The following is a 19,409-nucleotide window of genomic DNA, read 5'->3' as shown; positions in this document are numbered from 1 at the left end:
TGCCAGTTCAAAACCCTGGGCTTGCCTGGTCAAGGCACATATGAGAGTTGATGCTATCTGCTCCTCCCCCCTTCTCTCTCTCTCTCTCTCTCTCTCTCTCTCTCTCTCTCTCCTCTCTATAATGAATAAAGTCTTTTAATAATAATTAAAAAAAAGAAAAAAGAAAAAGCTCAAAACCCTTCTACTTACAACTTGAGAGCTACCTACCCCCACTATAAAGGCTGTTCCTGGTCTCGGCTTTGGTGCGGTCACACCCCCACCGGGGTCAGAGTCCCGTCCCTCTGGCCAGGTCGGGGAGTGTCCCGGGTCCACAGGGTCCAGGCCAGGGTCCCGCCTACGTGGGCGGACTCGCACAGCCACACGCAGGGGTCAGAGCCCCTCACCTTAGGGTCACAGCTCCCTTCCGAGGGAGGAGGCTACCAGCCACAGGCATGGGTCGCAGCCTGACACGCGGCGGCATCGCAGGCCGCTGGCCCGGGACGCGCCCGCCCTCGGCCGGGGCTCTGTCACCCATCCAGCAGAGCCTGGTCCCGCCCCCGAGGCCCGAGGCCCCTCCTCCAGGTCGGTGCTGGCGGCTCCGGGATCCTCCGTGTGCGGCACGGGGTCCCCGGGGGCCAGGCCGGAGGTCTCGGCGCCCGTGGGGCCCGCGCCGACCGCGTCGCCTTCGCGGGAGGCGTCGGCCGACTCGCAGCCCCGGTGCTCATCGCCCTCCCGGCTCTCCTCGCGGCCACCGCCCGCGAACCCGGCGGCGGACTGGCCGCGGCTGCGCCAGGCTGCGCGGGGCGGCATGGCGGCCGGCACGCTGCTGGAGGCCGGCCTGGCCCGGGTGCTCTTCTACCCGACGCTGCTGTACACGCTCTTCCGCGGGAAGGTGCAGGGCCCGGCGCACCGCGACTGGTACCACCGCATCGACCGCACGGTGCTGCTGGGCGCGCTGCCGCTGCGGAGCATGACGCGCCAGGTGAGCCGGGCGGAGGGCCGCGCCGCGCCGCGCCTGGGAGCGGGCGAGCGCCCCCGGCCTCCCGCCCGTTCTGAGCCCCCTGTTTACCTCGGCAGCTGGTCGAGGTAGAGAACGTGCGCGGGGTCATCACCATGAACGAGAAGTATGAAACCCGATTCCTGTGCCACTCCGCAACGGTGAGGGGCCAGGGTCGCGGGCGGACGGGGGAGAACCCACGGTGGCTGGGGGATGGGCGGCGCCGGGGACCGTGACCCGGAGACGGGTGACCCCGGCCTTTTTGCCTCCTTAGGAGGTGGTCCTGGCCCTCTACGTTTAAATGGCTGCCACTGAAGGCAGAAACTAATGTGAAACAGAAACTGTTGTGAAAAGCGTTTATAAGTAGATTTACCAAAGTCTGATTTCGCCTTTGTGCACAAATGTATTTTCTTTTCTGAAAAAATATTTTATTTATTGATTTTAGAGAGAGGGGGAGAGAGAGACAGAGAAAGGCGGGGGTTGCAAGAGTGGGAAGCATCAATTCATAGTTGTTTCTTGCTTGTGCAAACCGGGGGTCTCGAACCCGGCAACCTCAGCGTTCCAGGGATACGCTCTATCCACTGTGCCATCACAGGTCAGGCACAAATGCATTCTTTTGTGTGTTTTTTTTTTTTGAAGCTGGAAACGGGGAGAGACAGTGAGACAGACTCCCGCATGCGCCCGACCGGGATCCACCCGGCGCCGCTCTGCCCACCAGGGGGCGATGCTCTGCCCCTCCGGGGCGTCGCTCTGCCGAGACCAGAGCCACTCTAGCGCCTGGGGCAGCGCCCGGGCCATCTTTGCTCCAATGGAGCCTTGGCTGCGGGAGGGGGAAGAGAGAGTCAGAGAGGAAGGGGGATGGGGGGGTGGAGAAGCAAATGGGCGCTTCTCCTATGTGCCCTGGCCGGGTTCCCGGGTCCGCCGCACGCCAGGCCGACGCTCTACCACTGAGCCAACTGGCCTGGCCAGGGCCACAAATGCATTCTTAATTTCAGTATTTACGACTCAGTAACCAAATTTGAAAGACAACTTTCCCTCTTTCTCTCCCCTCTCTCTAAAAATGAATAAATAAAATCCAAAATAATAATAATAAAAAATTAAAAGCCTGACCTTCGGTGCAGTAGATAAAGCATCGACTTGTAACTCTAAGGTCGCTGGTTCAAAACCCTGGGCTTGCCTGGTCAAGGCACATATGGGAGTTGATGCTTCCTGCTCCTCCCCCTTCTCTCTCGCTCTCTCTAAAAATGAATAAATAAAATCTAAAATAAAAAATTAATGAACGACTTTTCTTTGGCTTGATTTCATTCCTTCAACACTAAGTGAACACTAAGTATGGATCTGCCTTAGGCATTCAAGATGAAGGCCCTAAAAACTCTTTAAGAAAAGCTGCCCCCAAAAGGAGTAAATTTTTTATTTTTATTTTTGTATTTTTCCGAAGCCAGAAAGGGGGAGGCAGTCAGACTCACTCCGGCATGCCCACCAGGGGGCGATGCTCTGCCCATCTGGGGCATCCCTCTGCCGCAATCAGAGCCATTCTAGCGCCTGAGGCAGAGGCCACAGAGCCATCCTCAGCGCCCGGGGAAACTTTGCTCCAATGGAGCCTTGGCTGCGGGAGGGGAAGAGAGAGACAGAGAGGAGGGAGAGGGGGAGGGGTGGAGAAGCAGATGGGTGCTTCTCCTGTGTGCCCTGGCCGGGAATCGAACCCGGGATTCCTGTACGCCAGGCGGACGCTCTACCACTGAGCCAACCTGCCAGGGCCAGGAGTAAATTTATCATAAAACAACCTACTGGAAAACCACATCGGGTTCATTTACCTCTGATTTGAGGATATTCTTATTCATGTGTTAGTGATATAGTTGAATTCTGAAGTACTGTCATAACAAAGTTCAGGCAAGCCTAAAATACAATTTTCATTAAATGTGAATACCTGTTTGTGTAACTCTTACAATGGTTATTAGACATTGCCCCATTTTATATAAAGATGTTGCATTGTCTTTATAGTATTTGACATCTATTAGCACTACACAATTATCTGTCTTTTTTTTTAATTTTTATTTTATTTTATTCATTTTAGAGAGGAGAGAGAAAGGGAGAGAGAGAGACAGAGAGGGAGAGAGAGAGGAGAGAGAGACAGAGAGGAAGGTGGGGAGGAGCTGGAAGCATCAACTCCCATATGTGCCTTGACCAGGCAAGCCCAGAGTTTCGAACCGGCGACCTCAGCATTTCCAGGTTGACGCTTTATCCACTGCGCCACCACAGGTCAGGCACCACAATTATCTTTCTTGATTACCGTACTAATATTGCCTGATGAAGATGCTGTAATCTCAACCTGTAGATTTTTTTAAACCTTAAAAATATTTATGTCGGCCTAGCGTGCGGAGGACCCGGGTTCGATTCCCGGCCAGGGCACACAGGAGAAGCGCCCATTTGCTTCTCCACCCCCCCCTCCTTCCTCTCTGTCTCTCTCTTCCCCTCCTGCAGCCAAGGCTCCATTGGAGCAGAGATGGCCCGGGCGCTGGGGATGGCTCTGTGGCCTCTGCCTCAGGCGCTAGAGTGGCTCTGGTCGCAACATGGCGACGCCCAGGATGGGCAGAGCATCGCCCCCTGGTGGGCAGAGCGTCGCCCCTTGGTGGGCGTGCCAGGTGGATGCAGGTGGGGCGCATGCGGGAGTCTGTCTGACTGTCTTGCCCTGTTTCCAGCTTCAGAAAAAAAAAAAAAAAAAAAAAAAAAATTGTGACTCACATTGAAAATATATTGATTAGTGATGGCCTACGTTTTTTGTTTTTGTTTTTAGCAAGGGGGCGGTAGGCGATAGGGGAGAGAGAAAGAGATGAGAAGCATCAACTTCTAGGTGCGACAGTTTAGTTGTTCATTGTTTCTCGTATGTGCCTTGACTGGGGGTCTCCAGCCCAGCCAATGACCCCATGCTCAAGACATTGACCTTAGGGTTTCGAATCTGGGACCTCAGTACCCCAGGTCAATGCTCTATCCACTGAGCCACCACCAGTTAGGCAAAGGTATGGATAACAGTTCCTTGGATTTCCCAAATTATTTTGCCACAAAGCCTCAAGAGCTATTTAGCCAGAATAGTAAATGTTCCTTAGTGTGGTCAGTCCTGTGGAGCAAGAGCCACAGAAAGTGCTTGGTTTCTGGACGTGAGGCATTACCATTTTTATGATGATATAACTATATATAGCAGTGTGTGTGTATACTTTTTTAAAAAATTTATTCATTTTAGTGGGAGAGAGGAGAGACACAGGAACATTGATCTGCTCCTGCATGTGCCTCGAGCGCGGATGGAACTGGCAACCTCTGCACTTTGGGACAATGCTCCAGCCAACAAGCTATCCGGCCAGGGCCATTGTTTTAATTTTAAAATAACATTTTTTTTTAATATTTTATTTATTGATTTTTTAGAGAGAGAGGAGTGAGAGAGAGAGAGAGAAGGGGGAGGAGCAGGAAGCATCAACTCCCATATGTGCCTTGACCAGGCAAGCCCAAGGTTTCGAACCAGAGACCTCAGTGTTCCAGGTCGACGCTTTATCCCACTGTGCCACCACAGGTCAGGCCTTTTTTTTTTTTTTTTTTTTTTTTTTTATCACATACCCTCTCAATAAAAAAGTAACAAAAGAGGAGATTTATGGACAGAGAAATAAAAAGGTCTTGTAAAATGTAGTAACCCAACTGTGAAGCTAGGTCATGTATAGGCACCAAAATTATAATAAAAAAACAAGGCCTGACCTGTGGTGGCGCAGTGGATAAAGCGTCAACCTGGAAACGCTGAGGTTGCCGGTTCAAAAAAAACCTTGGGCTTTCCTGGTCAAGGCACATATGGGAGTTGATGCTTCTTGCTCCTCCCCCTTCTCTCTCTCTCTCTCTCCTCCCTCTCTATAATGAATAAATAAAATCTTTAAAAAAAAAATAAATAAAATAATAAAAAATAAAAAAACAGTTGCACAACTTTTGTAGATGAATTTTATTTTTAATCTTTTTAGAGAGAAACAGGAAGGGAGATGAGAAGTATCAACTCATAGTTGTTTCATTTTTAGTTGTTCACTGATTGCTTTTTTTAAATTTATTTATTTTTCACAGAGACAGAGAGTGAGTCAGAGAGAGGGATAGACAGGGACAGACAGGAACGGAGAGAGATGAGAATCATCAATCATTAGTTTTTCATTGCGCGTTGCAACACCTTAGTTGTTCATTGATTGCTTTCTCATAGGTGCCTTGACTGTGGGCCTTCAGCAGACCGAGTAACCCCTTGCTGGAGCCAGCGACCTTGGGTTCAAGCTGGTGGGCTCTTGCTCAAACCAGATGAGCCCGCGCTCAAGCTGGCAACCTCAGGGTCTCGAACCTGGGTCCTCTGCATCCCAGTCCAACACTCTATCCACTGCGCCACCGCCTGGTCAGGCTGATTGCTTTCTCATATGTGCCCTGACCGGGGGGCTCAAGCCGAGACAGTGACCCCTTGCTCAAGCCAGCAACCATGGGATCATTTTGATGATCCACGCTCAAGCCAGCTACTCTGCACTCAAGCTGGATGAGCCCGCGCTTAAGCTGGCGAACTCAGGGTTTCAAACCTGGGACCTCAGCCTCCAGGTTGACGCTCTATCTACTACCACCACCGGTCAGACTATAGATGAAGTTTATACAGCTAATGTTTTGCAGTTAAAATAGCCAAAGGGCACTTTAATACTTTAAATTTTGGACATAAATTCTAGCTCAGCAACATAGCTATTTGATGAAAGACTAACCATGTAGGTCAGCCATTTAAAAAATATTTCTGTAAGAAGTTTCTTGTTTAGAAAATAGTAAACAGTATATTCACATTGTAGTAAACCCTGAAGCTTCCTTGTCGTTTTGCTGTCTCTTGGGGACCCGTTTTCATACTACTAACATCTGGCTTTTTTCCTTCTCTTGTGCTGGTGGCCCTGGTTTCAGGAGTGGAGGAAACTCGGAATTGAGCAGCTGCGACTCAGCACAATAGACATGACTGGGGTCCCGACCTTGGCCAACCTCCGGAGAGGAGTTCAGTTTGCTCTCAAGTACCAGTCCCTGGGCCAGAGTGTCTACGTGCATTGTAAGGCTGGGCGCTCCAGGAGTGCCACTATGGTGGCAGCGTATCTGATTCAGGTAGGAAACGTCTTTCTGGACTGGTCTCATTTACAGCAGATTTCCAGAACTAAAGCAGCCTAGTCTACAGGTCCACCTTGCTAGGAGGAGCCATGTCCCTGGTTTCAGGCTGTTGGGAGGTGGAAAGTTTTGTAGATGGGCTGACCTGTGGCTTTAGCACCTGCCAGCTATGTGACCTGAGGCTAAAGTGGCTTCCCTCTCGGATGCTGTTTCCTCAAACTAAGTGTATTATAAAGTTATGTCAAACCGTGATATAGTGTAGACACTCAAAAAATGGAGTTGCAAAGGATATTAACACCAGCTAAAGGCTAGAAACGCTTGTTAAAAATAGCACATCAGGCAGTCTAGTACTGGAAATAGTGCCGATAACTTTCAGCTCTATACTACTCAGATTTCTTCAAGTATCACTAAACATTAGAGTTCTAAACCTTAGTTTCTAGAAACAGGACCCTATGGAATTTTACCTACCAATTTGTTATACTCGGCAGGTGGAATATTTTTTAAACTATTCAGAAGCAAATACTCTTGTCATTCCCTGTCATATGCTGCCTGCTTTGCTCATTTTTGTTACCTGTCTGGCCCCTGCAGAGCATTCACTAAGTCATGTGGGTAGTTTAAGGAAAAAAGAAATGTAAAAATAACCAGCCTGGCCTTGTTTATGTTACTGTGCACTGGTGAGTTTATAATTTAACAGTACTAAAGCTTTGATCATTAGGATTGTTAGCTAGACACAGGTCACAGGAGGATATTTTGGGCCCAGTGAGAATTGAAGCAGCAGGCTAGATATCTGTATTTTCTTGGTTGTATTGAGTTGTAAACCAGTAAGTTTCCTTAGGACACAAAGGTAACCCTCCCAGTCAAACTTAAGTGCTCTTTTTCTAGCTATGGTGACAAGTTGCATAAAAACATCTACTCTTTCCAGATAACTTATACCCAATGGTCCAGCTCAGGGAGGACATCTAGTAGGTCTAGGAAGGCTTGAATTTAGGATCTAAACTCACGTGTTCAACCTTCTTTTGCCAGGGTTTGGCAGAGCAAGAATTAGGGAGAAAGACTGACTTGTCCCCTAGCCTGTTGCATTAAGTTGGGACTGGTTATAATATCTGGGATTGCTGAAGTTCTCTCATTTATAATATGGAACATGTTTTTAACTCCCCCACAATGGAGTTTTTTAAAAAATGAAATGCTGGGAGCCCTTTGGCACCTGTCATTAGGTCAAAGACAGTTTACACAGGCTTCTTTCTTTGCTGATTTCCTAACCCTGTCCTTCAGGTATACAGCTGTAGCCCAGAGGAGGCTGTAGAAGCCATCACCAAGATCCGGTCACACATCTACATCAGACCCAGCCAGTTGGAAGTTCTCAAAGAATTCCACAAGGAGACTGCTGCAGAGGCAGCAAAGAATGTGACGTATCACATGTCAAAGAAATAAAGTATGTGGATAAGAAAGAACTTAAGACAACCTTCCTGGCAACAGAATGAAAAAGTTGAACAGGACCAGTGGGGTTTAAGCCCAGACTTGACATAACAGTGTGCTAAGTAACAGAAAATTTTGCTCCCTTTGTCTTGGTTTCATTTCCCTGAAATAACAGTTATACAGCTAGAAAGATTTAGCACGGCTTCTATTCACAGGGGATGGGGATGTGGGTTTAGGGATGAGGGTGTCTTTTTTTAGGGGGGTATTTTTTTTGTATTTTTCTGAATTTGGATACGGGGAGGCAGTCAGACTCCTGCATGCACCCAACCGGGATCCACCCGGCATGCCCACCAGGGGGCGATGCTCTGCCCATCTGGGGCATTGCTCTGTTGCGACCAGAGCCAGTCTAGCGCCTGAGGCAGAGGCCATGGAGCCATCCTCAGCGCCTGGGCCAACTTTGCTCCAATGGAGCCTCGGCTGCGGGAGGGGAAGAGAGAGACAGAGAGGAAGGAGAGGGGGAGGGGTGGAGAAGCAGATGGGCGCTTCTCCTGTGTGCCCTGGCCGGGAATCGAACCCAGGACTCCCACACGCCAGGCTGACGCTCTACCACTGAGTCAACCGGCCAGGGCCTGTCTTACTTTTTTTTAATAGGGTTAAAGAAATCTATTGTGCACCTAACATTGTACCTAATGATATTTAGCACCATAAACTCAAAGACATTTCACTCTAGGACAGCGGTTCTCAACCTGTGGGTCGCGACCCCGGCGGGGGTCGAATGACCAAAACACAGGGGTCGCCTAAAGCCATCGGAAAATACATATTTATTTTAGGCGACCCCTGTGTTTTGGTCGTTCGACCCCCGCCAGGGTCGCGACCCACAGGTTGAGAACCGCTGCTCTAGGAAAAGGGGAGAAATACTCAGCTCTAGCTCTTTGCCACTGAATCTCAGTTCACTGGCCCTGGCCCCTCACTTGTGGAGCAGTGATCCTATGCTTAAAAAAGGAGACAGGGAATTTAATCAGGATTGCAGCTGACTTAGAAATGTGTGCACATGTAATTAGTTTCCCTTATGAAGTCACCCCTTCAGAATTCAAAACAAACACATATCCCTTCAAAAACTTTTATTTGTTTGAACAGTTCCTAGCTCTTGACTGGACTTAGAACTTGTAAAGAGTAGAGACCTTATATATTTGAGTTTGAAAAATGCTTCTGTTATTAATCAGAAATAATCCTTATTACTTTTTTCTGGCTTATTCCTTAGAGTAAGCCAAAAATCAAAACAAAGTATACATTTCCTAGCAGGTAGATGAGAAAACAATAGAATGTCCGGAATTCTAGAGTTGACTCTTGCTGGTGAAGGACACCTTCAGCTTTGTCCATTCTCCCAATCAAAGCCTGAAGGGAAACTCTTAACGCCTCCTTCTCTGTGAAGTTACCAAGTAGCCACATTGCAGGCTACAGAGAAAAAGGAAGACTGCACATCTTCCCTTTTCTCCTGGGATCAGCGTGCTTATTTAACAGTGATCAGGTAAAGAGGGGAGGCCGTGATCTGAGAAGAGGCGTGCTCTAAGCAGCCTGCGGTGTGGCACGGGGTTACCAGGGGTCCAGGGGTGGCAGAGAGCAGGCCGACGTCAGTTCCAGCACCAGCTGAGCAGCGGCAGTCCAGAAAGTCCCCCACGGGCTGCCTCTATGGGTTCAGGGAAAGGCGGAGTGCTGCCTTTCGAACATGTGCCAAAAAATAACAGTACTCTGAACTGGGACCTTAGGGACTCCAGGTTTGGGTGGGTAGGTGCTGGAAAAGGGGAGGGCGAATGTCAGCTGCCCCCCCCCCACAGCCTTAGGCCAAAACAAACTGCAAATTAGTAAGCAGCACCTTAATGCCTCTGGTGACAGTGATAGTTGAAGTGGCAGGGTCAAGCTTGTAGGTGTTGGCATCCCCCTTTTTATATCGGTCCCGAAAAACATAAATGCTCCCATTACAGCTGGCAATCTTCCAGAGGGATGGGGCAGAGCTCCATGCCTCAGGAAGGCAAAGCCGGGTAAAGCTGTCTAGTAGGGGATTGTAGCACAATAGGGAGTCCCCTTCGGCCACGATGAACACCAGGTCCTTATGCACGGCTGCGTGCATGCGGCCTGCGAAGGGCAGCACATAGGGCTTCACATGGCATTTGTCTGTCTCTGTATCAAAGCACTGGATGAGTCGAGAAGGTTTGGTAAAGAAGTCCAGGTCATTCTCCTCCCCCCCTAGTAAGTAGATGGTCCCGTTGAGGTTGGCTCCAGCGGCCCCTGACACAGCCACCTCTAGCTGCGTTGTCTCTGTCCAGACGTTATCACCTACCCGGTAGTAGATAACTGCATTGGAGAGGGAATCTTGCAGTGTCTTGCCACCCAGTGAATATATGGCATCTTTCCCAGGCACAGACACCAGGGTGTGCTGGAGCCGGTCACGGGGCAAGGGTGCACACCACTCCCAGTCCACAGTGGCATTGTTACACTTCCACATGCGCCGTGGGATGGACCCTCCCACCACGTACAAGTCTCCACCATGCTTGCAGGCTGCAGTGATCTGGTGGCACAAGCTGTTTTGGCCACTTACACTGATGGAGTCATCTTCCGCACAGTGCAAAGACACAGCCAGTGAGTGGGTACGAGATGACTCTTTCCCGATCAAATAAATGTGCACATTCTCCCCAATTTCCTATTGGAAAAATGAAAATGATAAATGGTACCTATTGTTTCTAGGCAAAGGCTCAGCTGAGACACAGCCTGAAGGTCCCAGACCACACGCTTGTATTTTGTTCTAAGCTACTCCCCTCCAGTTTCAGTGTCATCCTGACTCTCCCAGTCACTGTCAGGCATTTTATGCGGGGGCAGAGAATCTGTTGCACTCATCCGTTCAGCTTTTTAAAACTATCATGAGCTTGTGATTCAGACGAAGGGTGCTTAGGATTGTTAATGCAATGATGAAAGTACTTGTCTCAGAGAGCTTTGGAACTCAGAAGCTGGTGGCTTTTGTGCTCACATATACTTCCTCCTCCCTTGGCTCCTATCAGCTTCAAGCCACAGAGACTTAATCACCAGCGATCACAGAGGCCAGGCCAATTGACAGGTATGAAGGTATGATGCATGGCTATTACAGTGTCTTGACCCTAAAGAAAGCTGCCTTACCTTCAAGCTAGTCCTGAGTGACTCTGCAAAAGCCTCTCTTTCCTCTTTATTAAAATTGATCCAGGCTTCTATTGCCTCTGTTGGGTTCTGGGAACATGGAACTCCATCTGTCGAGAGCCAGAGGAAAGGCATGGTCAGTAGCACCCTGACCATCTGGAACGATGACTTACAGCCAGGGGCTTTAAAGATATGAAACACTTTGTTAGACTACCACCATGTACGTATGTCTGTGTATGAGGAAATCAGAAATTGCCTTGTTTCTTTTCATCAAATGAACGGTTTGATATACTCCCATTTGGCACGGAAGCAACCTACTAGGCTGCAGAGCCCACACCTAAAGTATGGCTGTACCTCACTTGCAGGGTCAGGATTGTTACCTAAAGTTGGCTATCACATAAAAAAATTTTTTTTAGATAATCCTGATGCATCCATCATAAATTTACTGAGGTGGTAACAGGTACATGCACAGTATAGGACAGATGAGAACACTTATGCACAGGGGATATTAGAGCATAAATACAAATACTTCCTTACTACCTACCTCCTGTGGGTCGGTGCTGCTTTTATTTTCCTCGAGTCTTCCTGAAAGGAACTCTGTCTCTGCAGCTATACTAAAATCTCATTTTCTCTCAGAAGGTATTTAAATTCCCACCAATAATACCGTAAACACCAGGAAGCCTAAAGTTTCCTTTCTCCTGAAACAGAACACCCACTGAACATCATACCCAAGTAGTTAGGTATGATATGCCCTCTCCCTCAACTTACCGGAGATGATATCAGTGAGTAGATGTTGGGGCAGGTGGAGAAACTCCTCTGTGCCCTGCAGCTGGGCCAGGTGGGCCTTAGCACAGTGTTTGGCAGCAGTGTAGAGCTCAGGGTCACTGTGCCGATCTGCCAGCCACATCACCTGAAGGCAGTTCCCCACCTGCACTGTGCGGGCCAAAAACCGAGAACATTCCTCAAAGAGAGATGTCAGCTGATACATGTCTGACACCTCATAAATCTCCTGCAGCTCCTCAGCTCGAAGTTTCACAGTCCCATGGTAGATATAATCAACCAGGAGCTGGAAAACAGACTCACTAACATCCTGCAGCACAATTACCCGGTTGTGGGCCTCCTTCAGGTTGGAAGTGAACATGGACCGAAAGAAGCAGCTCTGAGCTGAGAGGACCAGCCGGTGGAGCTGAAACTCACGGCCTTCCACTGAAATGGTGACATCAGCAAAGAGCTCTTCCTCCAGACACAGTTTCATAATGCCCTGAGCCACACGGCCTGAGTGTGACCGATCTTTGAAAGTGTAGTTCACAAAGTAGTTCTCATCCATGGATGCTCCAGGCTCCTCCAGTGATTCCATGGTAGGCAACTTCTGTCTCTGCCAGCTGTCTGCAAAGCAACATGACCCTCAGTAACCTGGGGAATTCACAGCCACAGTCTATGAATTACACAGTGTAATTCAGAGAGGGAGAAGGAAAGAGAGCAAAGTGGGCCTAGACTGGCCTTAGACCTGGCCCTGCCAATAATATCTCTGATGCTCCCCTTCAACCACAGCTGGGTTCATTCTCCTGCAGTGGCATCCTACCCCTAATGAAGTCAATAAAATGCCTTACTTCGTGATTCCCTGAGAAAACGTGGGATATTCCTTTCTGTGATATAACGAAAATCCTGGTGTTTTTGTCAATGCATGAAAGCAAGGGACTGGAGGAAGCTTATGATCTTAAAAGCCTAGCAAAGAGCCTTACAGACCAAATAACTATTGGGTATAAAACTAGTTAAGACTCTAGAGAGGAGAACCAGAGAAAAAAGACCCCCAAGTCCTGGTGTATCCAGGTAGAACCCCCCACCCCACTCACCCACCCCTACACACAAGCAGAGAGGCCAGACCTCCCCATATGAGGCTTGTCTTGTCAGCCCCGCATTTGCTCTTTTCTAAGCTTCTCCTCCGCACTGCCCCCGTTCGCCCTAATGACTCCCCTGTCCCATTCCAGAACTCGAGACAGAGCCCAGTCGTCCTCAGTCCAGGGAACTAGGGGGCACACTGCTACGTGCAGTGTCGCCGCAACACCTGGAGTCGCCTGGGAAATGGTCACCAGGGAAACCGTTCTCTCTCACCGCCCACCCCCCAGTGCCCGCCAGCCCTTGTCAAAGCTTAGCTTAGGAAGCAGGGTGGGTTGTGGAACGTAGAACCCAGAGCTCACGAGGACGGTTCTTTAGGGTCCTCACCTTCTCTCCAGCCTCTGCCACACCAAGCTAGGGCGACGCTCACCTCACGGTTTCCCCACCTGTTAGCCTCGTTCTCTCACCTGCGTTCCCTCCTTTCATTCCGAAGCTCGGAACCCGGAACCTCTGCTTCCAGCCTCGCTGCCGCCCGGAAGAAAATATAATAAACACTTCCGCTTCCGGTCCGTGCCCTTGGGGCTCCGTGTCCTGTGGATCTTGTCTCCGGTGTTTGGTCTGCATCCGGGAAGCATGGCGGCGGTGGCGAGGGCTTGGTGGCGGGTGCTCGTCGGGGCCGGGGCCGGGGCCGGGGCCGTGGCGCTACCCAGGGGTGAGAACGAGATAGCCAGATGAGGCCCGGGGCAGGAGCAACGGCGCGACCAGCGCCGGGAGCCCCTCAGGCCTCACTCTAAGCTCCCGTGCCTTTTGTCTCCGTGCAGTAGCCGGGCGACCCTCGGTGCTGTTGCTCCCGTTGAGGAGAGAAAGCGCTGCGGCCGACACGCGCCGTGAGTATGTGCGGCCCGGCCCTTCTAGGGACTAGAGGCGGGGGCCCCACTTTCCGTTCTTCGTATGTTTGTCCTTGCTCTGGGATGCCCTTTGCCTGCGTCCTGGCAAATCTGCCTGTCCTTGGAGAGCTGCCTGCAATGATCCTCACTCTAGAATCGTGCGCTCCGTGTGTCCCTACGCCTCTCTGTTACGGCTCTTATTGCCCCCTTGTCCATTTCCATGATTCCCTTTTTCTCTGATTAAACTGTCAGCCCTTTGAGAGCAGGAAACATAACACTTGGGTCTCAGAGCCAATATAGAGCCTGTTGTAATAGTAACTCACATTAATTGAGTGCTTATTGTGTGCCAGGCACCCGCGAAGTGTTTTTATTATTTTTTAAATGATCTTATTTAGTCCTCACAACAATCTTACGACGTAATACAGTTTTCATGCTATGGATTAGGAAACAGTCCAGTGAAATAACTTGCTCAGGGTTACAGCACTAGTAAGTGACAGAGCAGGCCTGTTGCCAGAGGCAGAGAAGACAACCATTACCTTGCAGCCTATGTGTGAGTGCTCTGTGATGTAGGATTGAGTGAATGTGTAGAGATATGTTACAGCTAACATAAGCCACCTAGGGGTCAGGAGACCTGGCATTTCCCTGTTTTGAGCCCCCCCTTTTTTTTTTATCTCTGCAAAAGTACATGTGACTAAATAATCTGTGAAGGCTCTTAAGCCTTGAAGTTTTTAGTTTGAGCCTAGTATGAACCTGTGCTAAGGAAGTACACAGAAGCAAATGTTCTGGTTCCCACCCTTAAAGAGCTCTTAGTCTGTTAAGGAAGCTGAGATGTTGCACTGCTTTAGCAGAATTGCAGGCATTGTGAAGGAAGAGACAAGCACACCAGCTTCAGTAATTAGAGTCTTTGTGGACTGTATAGGTGCCATTTCCCCTAGGGTTTTTTGTTTTGTTTTGTTTTTTTACAGAGAAAGTCAGAGAGAGGGACAGACAGACAGGAACGGAGAGAGATGAGAAGCGTGGATCATCAGTTTTTCGTTGCAACATCTTAGTTGTTCATTGATTGCTTTCTCATATGTGCCTTGACCGGGGGCTACAGCAGACCGAGTAACACCTTGCTTGAGCTAGCGACCTTGGGTCCAAGCTGGTGAGCTTTGCTCAAACCAGATGAGCCTGCGCTCAAGCTGGTGACCTCGGGGTCTCAAACCTGGGTCCTCCACATCCCAGTCCGATGCTCTATCCACTGCGCCACTGCTTGGTCAGGCTCCCCTAGGTTTTTTTTTCCTGTTTTTTTTTTTTTTTTTTTTTTTGTATTTCTCTGAAGTTGGAAACAGGGAGGCAGTCAGACAGACTCCCGCATGCGCCCTACCGGGATCCACCCGGCACGCCCACCAGGGGGCGTCGCTCTGCTGCAATCAAGCCATTCTAGCGCCTGAGGCAGAGGCCACAGAGCCATCCTCAGCGCCCGGGCAAACACTGCTCTAATGGAGCCTTGGCTGGGAGAGGGGAAGAGAGAGACAGAGAGGAAGGAGAGGGGGAGGGGTGGAGAAGCAGATGGGTGCTTCTCCTGTGTGCCCTGGCTGGGAATCGAACCCGGAACTCCCGCATGACAGGCCAACGCTCTACCACTGAGCCAACCGGCCAGGGCCTCCCCTAGGTTTTTATCACTTTCTATTCCCTGGAAGAGGAAACCTCCAGCCCCACCTTTTTCAAAGTTTTACAGCGAGCTCCTTATAAGCTCATACTGATGCAGGGCTGGCTACCACCTTTGCCGTTCCTTTGTGAAATACCAGTATGTCTTTTCCTTACAGCCACTGTCAGACCACGGAATGATGTGGCCCACAAACAGCTCTCTGCTTTTGGAGAGTATGTGGCTGAAATCCTGCCCAAGTATGTCCAACAAGTTCAGGTAATATTCACTATTGCTGTTTGTGATCTGGACCTAGAAAGAAGTGTATTCTCAGGTCACATGAGAGTGGGTAGCCTGGTATCAAAGAAACTACAGATTCCTCCATCCCAACTTGGGCTTCTTTCTCTGCCTTAAATCAGGAGAATTGCTGAAGTGAACTGCTCCCTCGGTAGTTCTTTGTTGTCTCTCTCCTCCTCTGCCATGTCTGTAGGTGTCCTGCTACAATGAGTTAGAGATCTGTATCCATCCTGATGGAGTCATTCCAGTGCTGACTTTCCTCAGGGATCACACCAACGCACAGTTCAAATCCTTGGCTGATTTGACGGCAGTGGATATCCCGACCCGGCAGAACCGTTTTGAGGTCAGTCAGCAGAATTAAGAATGTTTGTGGTGTAATGGAAGGAAAGGGGACAGAACACTTTAAGGCAGGGGTCTCAAACTCAACTCAGCATGTGGGCCGCAGAGCAAGATCACAGCCGTTCGGGGGGCCGCACTAGGTCTACAAAAGGCAACTGTTATGCAACACTTTTCTCACTGCAGTTGAAAACAGTCTGCGGGCCGCACAAAATTGTTCGGCGGGCCGCGAGTTTGAGACCCCTGCTTTAAGGTTAAAGCTACCAATAGGAAACATAGTCTTCTTAGTTTTAGGTTGGGTCAAACAATTCAACAAAGTAGTTTAGGGCCTCAGAACCAGATAGCCCTTGAGTTTGAATTCTGGCCACCTGTAGGCTGTGCGACTTCAAACATTTTGTTTAACCTTTCTGAGTTTTAATTTTCTTATATGCAGAATAAGTATAAAATTGTCCCTACCTCTTAAGATGGTTGTGAGGATTGAGATAGTAAAGGTTGCTGGCATACAAATTCTCAGTATGTTTACTGATCATACACTGTTGGCCAGAGTCCCCCACTCTAGTGAGGAAGAAGGACACGTAAACAGTTTGCTGTAGTAATATATATAACATATGGGATGTAAGAGACATGTTATAAGAATGCAGGAGGCCCACTTAGCCCTGTCTGGGAGAATTCTTTGAAAGGAGAGAGAATGTTTGTCCTGAGTTTTTTTTTTAAGGTGGGAGGAGGGGAGATAGTGAAGCAGACTCCTGCTGCGCCCCGACTGGGATCCACCTGGCAACCCCTGTCTTTAGGCCGATGCTTGAGTACCAAGCTATTCCTAGCACCTGAGGCTGATACCCTCGGACCATCTGAGCCACTGGCTGCGGGAGGGGAAAGGGAAAGAAGGGGAAGAGGGGAGAGAGAAGCAGATGGTTGCTTATCCTGTATGCCCTGACCAGGAATCAAACCTAGGGCATCCATGTGCTGGACTGATGCTCTATTTACTGAGCCACCGGCCAGGGCTTGTGCTGAGTCTTAATGGATGAAGAGATGATGAGGAATTAGCCCAGTGAGGATTGGGGTTGGGGGAGGTGATGTTGAGAGACATCTCAGACAAAGGGAATAGCATGAACGAAGACAAGTATGCCGACTGCTGAGCACATGTCACTCTGCCTTAGGCCTTTGGAAGTAGTTGTAAGTATAGGAGGATCTTGAGGTTTGAGCGTCAAGATAGAAGGCAGGTGCACAAAGTAGAACCCTTATTCACCCCGTATCCTTATCATTGATGTTCCCCCCTCAGGGACTTCTGGCTCAGATTCTTCAGCCTGTGGCCATCTTGGTCCTCCATTCCCTCTGTTCTCCCTAGATTGTTTACAACCTGCTCTCTCTGCGCTTCAACTCTCGGATCCGTGTGAAAACCTATACAGATGAGTTGACACCTGTTGAGTCTGCAGTCTCTGTGTATAAGGCAGCCAACTGGTACGAGAGGGAGGTGAGTTACTGGACACAGTAGATCCTGCCTCTGGGCCAGAGTTACAGAACTGGCTCAAAGTGCTGTGTGCAGCACAGCCCCTCCCCAATGTGTTGGCATGATGGACTGGTTGTCTGAGGGCCTCTTTTTCCTAGATCTGGGATATGTTTGGAGTCTTCTTTGCTAACCACCCTGACCTAAGAAGGATCCTGACCGACTATGGCTTTGAAGGACATCCTTTCCGGAAAGACTTCCCCCTATCTGGCTACGTCGAGGTAGGAGCGTTGGAACTGTGCTAGTAGCCTCAGAGAGGCGCTGGCTTGGAACCTGGGGGATCCCAGGCATGGCAGGAAATGGGGTTTGTGGATTGTGGTGGTTTAAGAGCATTGGCTCTGGATTCAAATCCTAGCTCCTTTTTTAATCTGGAGCAAGTTACTTCTCTATGACACAGTTTTCTCATCTGCAAAATGGGAACAATAGTAGTATTTAACCAATGAGATTTGCAGTGTGCTAAATGATGTATGTGTAGTGCCTAGTATCAATATGTTATAAATGTTCAGTTGATGTTAGCCATTATTGTAATGATCATTTTAATGACCAGACCAGCCATGAGGACACACTTAGTCTGTTCCCAAGATCAGAAAGTGGAGTATCATTTCGCCCTGCCCTGGATCTCTGAGAAGGGAGCTGATAGAGAAGACACTAAAGTTCAGCCTTTGAGAATGGCCAGAGGCAGGACCAGTAACATGCGACTGTAAGGGCCTTATAAAGAATTTCAGTGCGATGCTTTACCACCCAAGTGTTGCAGGTTTATTAACAGTTAGATGGTCTATTGTATACACATACCCAGTGATTTTGTAGCAGTTACGTATTAGGTTATTGAGACAATGGCAGTCCAGCCTTTCTTGTTAGTGCCCAGATGCTCCTGTTTTCTTAGTGTTTTGCATGGTCCCATTTTCTTCTCAAGCTACTTCTGGTCACGGTTACTTCCCACTCTTCTTCCTTTCTGTCACACTTCCTGTCCCTCTAATCTAGCTTGCCTCTTCATTCTAGCACCTATTTGATCTTATCCAGCTGATCCAGCAATAACAAAAAAAAAACCATGTCACATTTACTGCCTTGCATCTTGATACCATAATGCCAAGGCCACAAGGCCTGAACTTGAGTGCCTGCTAGTTTAGGTGTACTCTTTTTAGCGACTGACCTTGCTCCCTAACCCTGGCAAATGCTTACCATTACCTTATAAAAGTGTATGAATGGGTGAGCAAATTCAGTTCTGCTGGAAAAGGAGCTCACAGCCTGTGATGGGATTTTGGGCAGGGGAGCCGGACTGGGTGATGGCCAGGCCCAGGGCAGAGGCTGTTCTGGACTGTGGTTGATAGGAACAGAAATGAAGACGGAGACTTGAAACAGCCTGCGACAGGAGGCAAGAGCAGACAAGGGGCTGGAGAAGTCCCCCATGGCCTTGGAAAAGTGGGCTGCTTACTGTAACAAGGCTTCTGTGCACAAACTTGCCTTCTTCTTCTGCAGTTACGCTATGACGACGAGGTGAAGAGGGTGGTGGCTGAGCCAATAGAGTTGGCTCAAGAGTTCCGCAAGTTTGACCTGAATAGCCCTTGGGAGGCTTTCCCAGCCTATCGCCAGCCCCCTGAGAGCCTCAAGCTTGAAGCCGGAGACAAGAAACCCGAAACCAAGTAGCTCCAGGAAAGGCATATGGATCCTAGAAAGCACCTTATCTATAATTGAGCATCCATGTAAATAAAATCCTTAGACTCACCACTTCCCGTGTGCTTACTGTCATGAAGCTTTGACTCAGGAGAGGGGAGATGCAGGCAGGGGCTTTTCTCTCAAGGAGACTACCAAACTGGGGGTCTATTTTAATGTGACTAAACAGTGCAGTTGCAGACATGGTGACCTGCAGGCCAGGAGGTATTTCTGAGAGAGGGATTCTGGAGCTGAAATTCCAAGTTCTTACAGTGCACAGGGCTCAGGATGCATGTGGCATGGCCTCTCCTGAGAACTGGAAGGGTCTTAACAACTGCTGGAGAAAGCCCCTTGTCTAGTGGTAGCTGATTGGTCCAGGGGCCTGTGCAGAAACCCTTACCCACCCTCATTTCATCCAGACAGCCATAGGGTCTGTGAGTCAACTACCAGAACCAGGAAGAGCCTAAGCTCTTTGTTAATTTTTTTTTCCATTGCTTCTAGAGAGACAGGGAAGCATTCATTTGATGTCCCCCTTAGTTGTGCATTAATTGGTTACTTCCTGTATGTGCCCTGACCAGGGAT

General features: G+C 49.3%; 3 protein-coding genes and 1 non-coding gene across 7 annotated transcripts; 2 read left to right on the top strand and 2 right to left on the bottom strand.

The window, feature by feature from the left end:
- Positions 1 to 527: 527 nt before the first annotated feature.
- Positions 528 to 7,560, top strand: PTPMT1 (protein tyrosine phosphatase mitochondrial 1). Of its 2 annotated transcripts, XM_066360515.1 has the most exons (4): positions 528 to 961; positions 1,057 to 1,137; positions 5,918 to 6,109; positions 7,382 to 7,560. In XM_066360515.1, exons 1-4 carry the CDS (start codon positions 788 to 790, stop codon positions 7,538 to 7,540), a joined length of 606 nt encoding a protein of 201 aa, XP_066216612.1. In that variant the 5' UTR covers positions 528 to 787; the 3' UTR covers positions 7,541 to 7,560. The 2 variants fall into 2 exon arrangements, with proteins under 2 accessions (XP_066216612.1, XP_066216611.1); XM_066360514.1 differs by lacking the exon at positions 1,057 to 1,137 and having other exon boundaries at positions 641 to 961.
- An 856-nt stretch (positions 7,561 to 8,416) lies between these two features.
- KBTBD4 (kelch repeat and BTB domain containing 4) lies at positions 8,417 to 13,150 on the bottom strand. 3 transcript variants are annotated; one of them, XM_066361561.1, is made up of 4 exons: positions 12,994 to 13,150; positions 11,459 to 12,076; positions 10,694 to 10,800; positions 8,417 to 10,223 (listed from the first exon to the last, which is right to left on the bottom strand). In XM_066361561.1, the coding sequence occupies exons 1-4, from the start codon at positions 13,148 to 13,150 to the stop codon at positions 9,363 to 9,365; spliced, it is 1,743 nt and encodes a 580-aa protein (XP_066217658.1). In that variant the 3' UTR covers positions 8,417 to 9,362. The 3 variants fall into 3 exon arrangements, with proteins under 3 accessions (XP_066217658.1, XP_066217660.1, XP_066217659.1); XM_066361563.1 differs by having other exon boundaries at positions 12,889 to 13,023; XM_066361562.1 differs by having other exon boundaries at positions 12,914 to 13,019.
- Positions 13,088 to 18,902, top strand: NDUFS3 (NADH:ubiquinone oxidoreductase core subunit S3). The gene is made up of 7 exons (XM_066361564.1): positions 13,088 to 13,238; positions 13,348 to 13,413; positions 15,222 to 15,319; positions 15,531 to 15,680; positions 17,019 to 17,144; positions 17,279 to 17,398; positions 18,654 to 18,902. Exons 1-7 carry the CDS (start codon positions 13,160 to 13,162, stop codon positions 18,819 to 18,821), a joined length of 807 nt encoding a protein of 268 aa, XP_066217661.1. The 5' UTR covers positions 13,088 to 13,159; the 3' UTR covers positions 18,822 to 18,902.
- TRNAD-GUC (transfer RNA aspartic acid (anticodon GUC)) lies at positions 14,983 to 15,058 on the bottom strand. The gene has a single exon. It is a non-coding gene; the product is annotated as a tRNA-Asp (tRNA).
- Positions 18,903 to 19,409: the final 507 nt, after the last annotated feature.

This window comes from Saccopteryx leptura, chromosome 1 (genome assembly GCF_036850995.1).
Source record: "Saccopteryx leptura isolate mSacLep1 chromosome 1, mSacLep1_pri_phased_curated, whole genome shotgun sequence".
NCBI classification, from domain to species: domain Eukaryota; kingdom Metazoa; phylum Chordata; class Mammalia; order Chiroptera; family Emballonuridae; genus Saccopteryx; species Saccopteryx leptura.
Note: the sequence above shows the minus strand (reverse complement) of the source record. Positions and strands in the feature narration are given on the sequence as shown.